The sequence below is a fragment of the Phodopus roborovskii genome, unplaced genomic scaffold (assembly GCF_943737965.1).
Source record: "Phodopus roborovskii unplaced genomic scaffold, PHOROB, whole genome shotgun sequence".
In the NCBI taxonomy this organism is placed as follows: Eukaryota; Metazoa; Chordata; class Mammalia; order Rodentia; family Cricetidae; genus Phodopus; species Phodopus roborovskii.
Genome location: NW_026126636.1, coordinates 4,644,562 through 4,656,348, shown reverse-complemented (window position 1 = coordinate 4,656,348; position 11,787 = coordinate 4,644,562). Strand labels below are relative to the sequence as shown.

General features: G+C 51.5%; 1 protein-coding gene across 1 annotated transcript; it reads right to left on the bottom strand.

The window, feature by feature from the left end:
• On the bottom strand, positions 1–10,729 carry Upk1a (uroplakin 1A). Its single transcript, XM_051207005.1, has 8 exons — positions 10,646–10,729; positions 6,795–6,995; positions 3,943–4,017; positions 3,728–3,835; positions 2,602–2,781; positions 478–561; positions 293–355; positions 1–159 (listed from the first exon to the last, which is right to left on the bottom strand). Exons 1-7 carry the CDS (start codon positions 10,724–10,726, stop codon positions 311–313), a joined length of 774 nt encoding a protein of 257 aa, XP_051062962.1. The 5' UTR covers positions 10,727–10,729; the 3' UTR covers positions 1–159; positions 293–310.
• Between the last annotated feature and the right edge of the window lie 1,058 nt (positions 10,730–11,787).

The window sequence follows — 11,787 nt, the reverse complement described above, 5'->3', positions numbered from 1 at the left end:
CAGGAGCAGCGGAAGGGCCTCCCGGGACAGCACATTTTGTTGTCACCAGAAAGATGAGCCAGATAAGCCAAGTGAAACAGGGGCCAAGGGGTCCAGGCATACAAATCCAGGTCTGGGGTACAGCTAGGGTCCAGGGCAGCTCCTACCCCTACAAAGGGACTTTGGGATTGCAAGAAGGGAAGATGGAGGGAGCTGGGCAGGGGTAGGTTGTGACTGAGGTACACGGGAGTGGGGTTGGATGGGGAGGAGGTTGAGGAGGCTCGGGTAGGAGCTTCCAGGCAGAGGTACACACATGGCTTCCCCTTCATCTTCACAGGGTGGTGTAGAAATACATGGCTATCAGCATCACGGGGAGCTGGATGGGCAAATGATGAGATTGGGGGCTTTAGCCTAAAAACCCACTTGTCTCCCCAAGCCCACGCCCACGGGACACCAGCAGGTCCCTCCTCCACAGCCCAAAGGTGTGCCATCTCTCACCGTCCACATCAAGATGGCGAAGCCAAACCATGATATACCCCATGTGTAGCTGTCAATGGCGTGACCAATGTGCTCAAAGCAACCCTGGAGAGAGGGATGGTAGAGGCTTGTGAAGACACTATGGGAGGCTGGGAAGTGATGGGAGTCACCGTGTGCCCTGGGAGACATCCCCTTCCCCACTTTGCGTTACTTTTCCCATCTGTACAATGGGGCCGGGGCCATGCATGCCTTCCAGGATGGTTAGGGAATCCAGGAAAGTGATACTGAACTCAGTCCCAGAGGCAGCAGCTACTGGTCTGATTGGCAGCTGTCAGTCTAGGCTTGGTTATGTTCTGCCTGGCTTTCTAAGCTAGCCATAAACCCTGAGTGTTTAAAATCCAGCTTTGTTTGTCATCCATTCCAGATACCTGCTCACTAGAGACAAGGTTGAGCAAGGTCCTATACCAGGGCCACCTTCCAGATCCTGTTATAGCCACAATGTAGCTGAGAGCAAAGGTCCAGAGTCACGACCCTGTCCGATGCAACCAGGTCCAGAACTAGCTCTGCTCCCTGTTGGTAGAATGTGGGCACAATTCTGGCTCTCTGAGCCCCAGCTTTCCAAGCTGCCAAGTGGCAGTCTGGAGAATGGACACAGGGACTCTGAGGTGACACATGGAAGAATACGCATGGGACTTTGGCTTGAGAATGGGTTGTCCTAATCTGTCCTTGCAGATGGGGTCCCCTGGGACATCTCCCCTCCAAACCTGATCTAAGACTTGTAGCCACGGGTACAACTGGAATCAAGTCTAGTGTTAACCACCCCCCCCCCCCCCCCCGCTTATGCCCTTGCCTCTTCCCTGGCCTCCCAGCTCTCCCCCTCATAGGGACGAACCTCTTCCTCTGTCATCTATCAAGCGGGGCTGTTAGCATCTTTTCCTCCTATGGCTGTGATGAAAATAAAAAACCAGAGCAGTTGAGAAGACCCGGCATAAGGGAGCGCTCCACCAGGGCCCTAATTGCCTTTTGTGCTACTGTTTGTACTAGGCAGGTGCTGTCATAACAGCGGCAGGATTTCTCATTTGTTAGTTCTGGGTTGAGACAGGGTCTCACTACATAGCCCTATCTGACCTAGAACTCGTTATGTAGATCAGGCCTGCCTTGAATTGCTTACTATTGCGATGATTTTGAGGCACTATGTAGCCCTATCTGGCCTAAAACTAACTTTTTCTTTCTTCCTTTCTTTTCATTTCATTTATTTTCTTTTTGGTTTTTCTAGACAAAGTTTCTCTATTGCTTTGGAGCCTGTCCTGGAACTCGCTCTGTAGATCAGGCTGGCCTCAAACTCAGAGATCCGCCTGCCTCTGCCTCCCGAGTGCTGGGATTAAAGGCGTGCACCGCCATACTCAGGGTTTCTTATTTTTGGAGACAGGATCTTTGTTATTTTTCCCAGGCTAGCCTCAAATCGGCAGTTTTTCTGCATAGCTGAGATGACATACAGATATGTACAACCACAATCACTTTCCGCTGTTATTTTTTAATATTAGCAGTGCCAGGGATTAAATCCAAGGTCTCTTACATGCTTAGGAAGCACTGCATCACTGAGCCACACCCCCAGCCCCTCACTGGGGGATTCTAGGCAGGGGCTCCACCACTGAGCCACACCCCAGCCCCTCACTGGGGGATTCTAGGCAGGGGCTCCACCACTGAGCCACACCCCAGCCCCTCACTGGGGGATTCTAGGCAGGGGCTCCACCACTGAACCCTCTCATTGGCCTTCTTTTTACTTTTGAGGCAGGGGCTCTTGGAGTTGCTCAGGTTGGTCATAAATGGATGACCAGCCAGCCTCAGCTCACTAAGCCGGCAGGATGAGAGGCACGTGTGCAAGGCCTAGCTCCAGCAACTGATAACATTCCTGTTGCTGCTTTCATTCCCAGACAATCAGCTGCAGCTATCAGGCCTGAATCGCACTGTGTGTGTGCATCCTGCTGACTCACACAAAGAGCTGGGAGGATCAGGGGGAAGGGAAAGGAAGTAAAGGCCAGAGAGGAGAGGCTGGAAGACAGATGGACAGATAGACAGACAGCAGAAGCGGGGAAGGCAGAAGCAGAGCAGATGGACAGAGATGCACAGGGCAAGGGGACACACCTTGGTAAACAGGTAGTCCACGTGGCCCACTCGGCAGCCTTCTTCATTGAGTGGGATGAAGTTCCCAGTGCGGCGACAGCACAGAGGGGGCCAGGGGAATTCCACTTCCGGAGTGGCTGCCCGGAAGGCTGACGTGTAATTCACCCAGTCCATGGGGCCAGATGTGCCACAGCATTCTTGCTGTAGAAAGAGCCAGGTTTAGGCAGCGCCGGGGCTGAGTTCACAGTAAAAGATCGGCTTATGGCTCAGCTGGACCCCATTTGTTAGAGTCCTGGGCTCTGTGTGTGTGTGTGTGGGGGGGTGTACAAGGCTGATAGATTTGGCCCAAACCTATACTCGTTTTCTTTAAAATTCTTCTGTGCTGACAGAATGACACTAAAAACTAGATGTTAAAAACATCTGATGCGCCGGGTGTTGGTGGCACATGCCTTTAGTTCCAGCACTCGGGAGGCAGAGGCAGGCAGATCTCCGTGAGTTCGAGACCAACCTGGTCTACAGAGCAAGTTCCAGGACAGGCTCCAAAGCAATATAGGGAAACCCTGTCTCGAAAAATAAACCCCCACAAAAAAAAAATCTGATGCTCATCAAGAGGATGCAAATTCAATTCCCAGCAGCCATGTTGGGTGGCTTGTAATCACCTGTAACTGCAGTGGCCTCCTCTGACCTCTGTGGGCACCCACACATGTCTACACAAACACACAGACACACCTATGCACATAAAACATTTAAATCAGATTTTACAAAAGGCCGATTTATGGCTTTTCTCAGCCCACTGAGGAGTGTGCTGTTGTTTTGGGCACAGGCTCTCACTGGTGGCAGCCTGCCACAGCCTCCCAAATGCTAGGATTCTAGGGGTGCACCACCTTGCCCAGCTTAGATGGCTATCTAATCAGAAGCCCTTGGGTAGGCACCCTGCAACAAGGTGCAGTTTCTGGGCCCCTGCACGACTTAGGCTGAGCTGGGATTCAGCAGTGGCTGCCTCTGCTCCTTACTCCTCCTCCACAAGTTCTGCTTCTGAGTTAGATATGGGTGCGTTTTGTCTCAGACTTGGAATCCTAGAACTGGGAAGGAGGAAGCAGAAGCATCAGGGCCCCCTGAGTGGAAATGATCACAGAGCCCAACCCACCTCAATCATGACCCGGTCCCAGAGGCGGGTTAGCTCCTGGCCCTGGTCGCTGTCTGCGCTGTAGAAGGTCAGCATTTGCTTGGTGATCAGGGACGGGTTGGACACCATCTGAGGAGGGAGGACAGGGAAGAGCAGGAGCCAGCTGGCTAGGGATGGAGGCCCACCCCCCTCCCCTCCTCCCGTCCTCCGACAGGGCTCTGGTCCGCCTGGCTTACATAGTCACGGTGGGTGTAGGATGTGATGCAAGAGGCGCACTCGAAGATGTAGACTATGAGCATCAGCAGCAGGTACTGCAGAGGGAGAGGGCACCGGAGCCCGTGGCACCGAGGGAGAGGGCACGGGCAGCCCGGGGCACCGAGGGAGAGGGCACGGGCAGCCCGGGGCACCGAGGCCGGCAGGGGAAAGGCCATGCCTAGGTGCCTCGGCCCAAAGGGCCAGAACAGATGTTTAGTTTTGTTTTGTTTGAGCAGGGTCTCATTAAGCGGACCGCCCTAGTTCACCTGGAAATCACTATGCACAGAGCTGGTTTCAAATTTACAGAAATCTGCCCCACCCCCTTTTTGCCACCAATACTACCTAGCTTGTATAAATAAGACTGTTCCCTCTCAGGCAGTGTACACACACACACACACACACACACACGCACGCATGCACACGCGCGCGCACACACACACACACACACACACACACACACACACACACACACACGATGAACAAATTTTGCAAAACTACCCTGTGAGCTGGAAGATTGAAAACTTAAGACAAATGTGGTCAATGGTGGCACATGTCTTTAACCCCAGCGCTCAGGAGGCAGAGGCAGGAGGATCACTGAGTTGGACTCTAGCCTGGTCTACAGAGAGAGTTCCAGAACAGTCACAGCTCTACAGAGAAGCCTTGTCTTTGAAAAAAAAAAAATCCACAAGCCAAAACACAAAACAACATTTTAAAAAATGGGAAGAAAGACAAGCCATACATGGTTTTAAAAAAAGTAGTTAGGGACCAGGCGTGGTGGTACATGCCTATTTAATCCCTGCACTTGAGAAGCAGAGGCAGGAGGATTTCTGTAAGTTTGAGGCTAGCCTGGTCAACACAGAAAGCCCCAGGACAGCCAGGACTACATACAGAGACCCTGCCTCCAAAGAAACAGCAAGCCAAAACAGTACTTTCGGGCTTTGATTAGATCACTGTCAGAAAGGTAACTTCGTGCCTGGAGGGTGGGGGAGAATGAAGGCCCCACGAAGAGAGGAACGGTGTGGTGATGCACACCTTTAGTCTCAGCTCTTGGGCGCAAGCGGCAGCCATCTGAGCAGTAGCTTGGTCTACATAGTGAGTTCCAGGCTTGTTTGAGCTATTTAGTGAGACCCTGCATCAAGGGGGGGGGATAAAAGGAGGAGGAGGGGAGTGGTAAGGAAGTCCTTCTGTTAATAGCTCCATCTTATACTTGATAAAGCCGAAGTCTCCTAGGTGTCCCCTCCCAGGCCCTCCCCTGTATGTTTTCTGCCCCCCTGCGGCCACAGGGCCTATGCTCATGCTGCTCCCTCCATTCAGGACACTCTTCTCTCAGTGCATGCTGGGAGCATTGTCCCCCACGTGCTTCCTTTGCTGCCTGCAGGTTCTCCTCAACCTTCACAGGCTCCCGTCACGCCCCAGATCAAGGGCTTTTTAGTTGTGCTCAGTGCCTCTCCTGCAGTAAACACCTGTTGACTCTACACGTGATGATGCTGGGAGCCTGCTCTCCCCGACACCTGGGAGACGGTGGCTTCCCTCTTGGAGCTTTGGTTTCTCTGTCTTGGAAATGGGCTTAAAAGCACAGTTTCATACAACAATGAGAGAGCTCATTGCCTAAACTGCTTGCTGAGAGTGTGGACTTCCTGGGTGTGGCGGTTCATTTCCAAGCAGGCATGGTTTACATTGTAAATTCACGGTTAACTAAAGCATAGTGAGACCTCTGTCTTAAAACAAAAAGACCATGGGTTTGTGAGATGTGGCGGCACACAACTATAATCCAAGCACTTGAGAGGCTAAGGCAGGAGGATTGTGAGCCTGAGAGATGACTCGGCAGGTTAAGAGCACCGGCTGCTCTTCCAGAGATTCCAAGTTCAATTCCCAGCAACCACATGGTGGCTCACAATCATCTGTAATGGGATCCGGTGCCCTCTGCTGGCCTGCAGTGTACATGCAGAGCACTTTGCTCCAGGAACTGCATGGGTGACTTTCTCTCTCTGAACCTGTTTCAGTTTTCTGTCAAATAGTGTAGAGGTGAGTGGTGGCAGCATTTCATCGTAGGCCATGTGACATACATGAACTAATCTGGGTAAAGTGTTGAGCTTAGGGCATAGGTTGCATGCTTGCTAAATGACAACTGTTATTAAATTTCATTGTTATTGCCACAACTCAGGACCACAGACCTTGGAGACCAAATAGCTGGCTTTCAATTCCCATTACTTTATTGGGAATATATATATATATATATATATATATATATATATATATGTATGTATTTATGTGTGTATGTATGCATGTATGTATATATATTATGTATGTATGTGTGTGTGCATGCATGTATGTATGTATGCATGCATGTATGTATATATGTATGTGTGTATGTATGTATGCATGCATGCATGTATATATGTATGTGTGTATGTATGTATGCATGCATGCATGTATATATGTATGTGTGTATATGTGTGTATGTATGCATGTGTGTATACATGTATGTGTGTATATGTGTGTATGTATGTATGCATGTGTGTATATATGTATGTGTATATATGTGTGTGTGTATACATGTATGCATGTGTGTATATATGTATGTGTGCGTATGTGTGTGTATATATTTACATCACTTTTAGGAGCCTCCTAATAGCTGTGATGGCCATCCCTCTCCTCCCTGCACCCCACTTGCCTCTGTGGGTGATAGCTGAAACTAAGTTACGGGGGCCAGGACATGGAGAGTGAAAGGGTGCTTGTGAGGTCTTCAGTGAGGTGCTGTGCGTGAGTCACACAGCCCTGTTGTCACCGTGCCTGTGATGGCCACTCCCCCACCCCCATCCTGGGATCTCACCGTGAGGATCATGGACCGACGGCGACAGAGTGCGGCTCCTATACCAAAACTGGCCACCACGAAGAAGGAGAAGCCGCAGAAGATGGCAATCCAGGCTCCAGCGAAGACGTCATCCTTGCCTGAGACGCCCATCAGCGGGTATACACGGTACTGGTCAGCCGTCACCCACACTGTCTCAGCAAACAGGGCCAGGCCTGACAACTGGGCAGGGAGAGATTAAGACAGTGTGCCTGGTGCCAGCTGTTGGGGTGTGTGAGTCTCCAAAATGCACGTCTTTCCTGGTCCAGAACTTCCTGTGCCCTTGGGGTGAGGTGGTCTTGGAAGGGAGGAGGCCAGCCCATACCTTTGAGCAGGGATGGGGTGGGGAGAAGCCAAGAAGGAAGAAACGGTTCAGTCAGAGCCTCAGCCCACAAAGATAAAAGCAGGCAAGCAGGGTGGATACAGAAGAGCTGCCATGCTTAGCGGTGCTCTTCTGAGGACAGGGTTTCACAGGTGGGTAGCTATGACACCTGCATCAACCCTTAGTCTGCCAGTTCAAGCACTGTCCCGGGCAAGGCCAGAGCCAGCTCACAAGCCTGCTCTCTGCAGCACCATGGCGTGTGTGTGTGTGTGTGTGTGTGTGTGTGTGTGTGTGTGTGTGAAGGCCACACGGCACAGCCCTTGTGTGACTGCCCAGATGCCTAGAGCCTGGCATCCTATGGTCTTGTATGGAGCAGCCATGGGAGCTACTGAAGGGCGTACAAGAGGGTGAGCTACACTGGACCAAGAAAATAGGCTTATCTGTTTCTGTTTGCTTAAGGAAATATCAGTAAGACTGGGGTACCTCTCTCAGTTGGGAGAGGACTCCTTTACCATACAGAAAGCCCTGAGCCAGCCTCATAGAAACTGGGCCTGCTGGTGCACACCTGTAAGTTCTGAAGAGGCAGAAGGAGCCAAAGTTCAAGCCTATCCTTAGCTACATAGGGAATTTGAGGCCAGGCTAGACTACATGAGAGACCTTGTCTCAAAAATAACAAAAAAAGAAAGAAACAAAAAAAAAAAAAAAAAATCTGGTCACTACAGGGTTGTCATGGAGACAAAGGATTAAAACCCCTGTAAAGCCAGGCATGGTGGCACAGGCTTTTAATCGTAGCACCTGGGGTTTGAGCAGAGAGAGGCAGGTGGGCATTTAAGTTCTGCCACAAGGAGAAACCCAGTCTCAAAACAAAACACCAAAAAAGGAAGAAAAAAAAAAGAAAGAAAGAAAGAAAGAAAAAGAAAAGAAAAGGAAGAGGGAGGAGAAAAAAGGAGGAAGAAGAGAAGGAGGAAGACGACTTCTCTGTGGTTAGGCTTCTGTTCCTTGTTTTGGTTTGTTGAGGTCTCACGGTATAGGTCAAGTTGGCCTGGACTTACTGTGTAGCCCAGAGTGGACAATCCGCTGTGTAGCCCAGGGTAGCCAATCCGCTGTGTAGCCCAGGGTAGTCTATCCTCCTATTTCAGCTGCCTGGGGGTTATAAGTGTGTGCTCTCACACTGGGCTATTCTGTGGCTATTTTTGATGGGGATAAAAGCTAACGCTTTTTTGTTTGTTTGTAGACAGGGTTTCTCTATGTAACAGGTCTGGCTGTCTTGAAACTCACTCTGTAGGCCAGGCTGACCTTGAACTCGCAGAGATCCACCTGCCTCTGCCTCTCAAATGCTGGATTAAAGGCGTGTGCTACCATCACCCGACAGAAGCTAGTGGATAACTGTGCACTGAGTGTGTAGTATTCACTATTGTTACCAGCTAGCCTATCGCTCAAGGCCATACAAATCATACATCACTTTGCCAGATTCTATTCTAAAAGCATTAGTCTCGGAACTCCTGTCCTCAAGCACCCTTGTGTCCCCTGCAGGTGAGAACGCCAGGGTTCGCAAAGGTGACATTGGTGGCCTCAGTCCCTATAACTAAAAGAGCTGGGACATGAACTCAAACCTGTCGGGCCAAATCAATGCAGAAGCATCATATAGTTTTCATTTTTCGAGGGTCAACATCGAGGGGCTGAAGAGGTGGTTGGTGGTTAAGAGTGCTTAGTGCTCTTCCCGAGGACTGAGTCTGGTTCCCAGAACCCGTATCAGGTGGCTCAGGACTGAGTCTGGTTCCCAGAACCCGTATCAGGTGGCTCACAACCACCTGGGACTCAGCTCCAGGGAAAACCAATGCCCCTTCTGGCCCCTAAGGACACCTACACTCACCTGCACCCACAAACACATGCATACACATCTGTCTGTCTGTCTATCTATTTTGAGATGGGGTCTCTCTGTGTAGCCCTGGCTAGCATGGATACTCACTATGTAGATCAGACTAGCCTTAAACTCACAGAGATCGGTCTGCCTTTCCTCTCCAGTACTAGCATTAAAGACATGGGACACTACAGTGGCTATGTGCACATACTTTAAAAATGAAACCTTGGAAGTAAACTAGGGAAATTTGGGGAAAGGGACACTGGATATGACTAAAACTCACTATATGAAACTCCCAAATAACCAATAAAGAAAATAAAAAATCTTGGCTACACATGGTGGTGCATACCTCTAATCCCAGAAGTAGGCAGATCTGTGACTTCAAGGCCAGCCTGGTCTACATAGAAATACACTAAAAATACACTAAGAAATACACTAAAAAGGAACAATTATCTGCAGATGTGGCACACATCTTTAATCCCAGCAATCGGGAGGCAGAGGCAGGTGGATCGCTAGCAGTTAGAGGCCAGCCTGGTCTACATGGGTCCCAGGGATTGAACTCAGGCCCTCAGGGTTAGCCACAGCTACCTTCGGTCTACAGAGTCATTTCAAAGCAGCATGATTTTTGTTTGTTTGTTTTAAGACCGAAAACTTAACCTACATTTTGTTTGTAGTGCCACGCACAGCGTGAGCAGCTCTGGAACTGGCTGCCCCCAACAAGTGCCCCAGTGAAGGGAGGGGGGAGGGGGCGGGGAGGGGGGAGGGGAGAGACCTGTGCTCCCCGGTGTGGCTGGTTTTTGTGAGTCTTGTATAGCCCGACTGTCCTGGAATGTCCTACACAGACCAAGCTGGCCTTGAAGTCCCCCATCTCTGCCTTCTACATTAAGAATGTGGCTACCACACCCAGCCCAAATGATTTGTTCTAAAGATCTCCTGCAGCCCAGGCTGGTCTTCAAATCTCTAAGTGGCTGAAGCCAGCCTTGAACTCTCTCCTGCTGCGCTCCCCAAGTGCCAGGGTCGCTGGTATGCAACACCTGCAGCTGCCTGAGCTCTCCCTCCTCCCTCCTTCTCTCTCAGAACAGTCTCACACTCTGTGATCTAGGTTGGCCTCAAAACTCACAGCATCTCTCTGGTTTCATCCTTCAAAATGCTGGGATTAATGTGTGCGCCACCATTCCTGTCTATGAAGCATTTCTCACAAGTTGTGGATGTCTATAAGAGCCACAAGGCTCAGTTACAGACAGGCACGACTGTGAGAATAGGTCCCTCCCTCCATCCCTCCCCTCCCTCCCTCCCTCACCCTCCCTCCCTCCTCCTCCAGGCTTCCCTCCCCTCCCTCCCTCCCTCCCCCTCCCTCCCTCCTCCTCCAGGCTTCCCTCCCCTCCCTCCCTCCCCCTTCTTCCCTCCCCCTTCTTCCCTCCCCCTCCCTCCCTCCTCCAGGCTTCCCTCCCCTCCCTCCCCCTCCCTCCATCCCTCCTTCCCTCCCTCCCTCCCTCCCTCCCCCAGGCTTCCCTCTTGCTTTGCTCCCTCCCTCCCTCCTTCCAGGCTCCTGGGATTTGAGACTTTAGTAGATAGACTTGGGCCTCATCCCCACCTGAGGTTTGAGGTTGTCACCCCCACCCCCCCACCCCCATGCTCCCCAAAACTTACCAAAATAATGATGTTGCCCACAACCAGCAGCCCCACCACCGCAGGAGACCCCTTCTCTCCCTCTGCTGTTGCAGAAGCCATCTTCCTGCTGGGGGAAAGGAGGCAGGGTGAGATCGAACCGAAGTTGGGGGGAGCCCAGCAGTCCCTCTTCTCCACTCCATACCCCATCATCCATCCGTAGGGATGCTCACCGGCTGCAGAGCCCAGGCAGATGGATAATATGCCCAGTGTCCACAGCCTGGCAGTGAGCCTCCCTCAGAATAAGAAAGCTAGGCTCTTAGGGCAGGGGTTACCTTTCAGCCCCCTGTCCCATCAGTTCCCAGAACCCCCTCCTCACCTTCTCTGCAGAAGCCTCTCTGGCCAGCCGTACCCACAGCAGCTCCCTATATATGCATATATGTCCAAACCCCTCCTCGATCCAGTCTGCAAGGAGGAGGAGACGGGTTCAGCAGGTGGACCATGATGGGAAGATAGATTTTATGAGCTCTCTGACCCCGGAGTGATTTACAGACCTGAAATTCAGGACTGTGCTCATGACCGGCCACTGGAGCAAAGGGATATGTGTACCCAGGGCCTCTAGTTCCCAGGCTGCAGTGATGCGGGAGGGGTGGGGGACAAGTTAACCCCACGATGTGCTGCCCTTTCCCTAGGAACGACATGGGTTTTCCTGGGAGCAGGGGTCAGATCCGTGACAGATCCTCCTGGGAATCCCAAACCAGAAGCTGCGGTCTGCAGCTTTCTGGGGCCAGAAGCCCAGAGAGAAGAACAGAGAGAGACCGCCGCCGCCCCCGCCCCGCCCCCCCCCCAGCGGAGGAGCATGCAGAAGGCTAGAGGCAGGGCAGTGGAAGGCACTAGAGAGGAAAGGCCCTTGGTTAGGGCTGCAGCAGCAGAAAGTACAGTGCGAAGGGGTTTGAGACAGGTGTGTATATATGAAGAGGGAGGAAGGAATGTGCTAGAAAGAAAAAAAGCGCGCGCGCGCACACACACACACACACACACACACACACACACACACACACACACACCTTCATTCATTCTTCAGGCTGAAGAACGGAAGGGATCTAAATTCAAGCCAGACAGAATAGTGCACACCTGTAATTGTAATCCCAGTAGTAGTGGGGAGATGTAGGCAAGGAGGATTA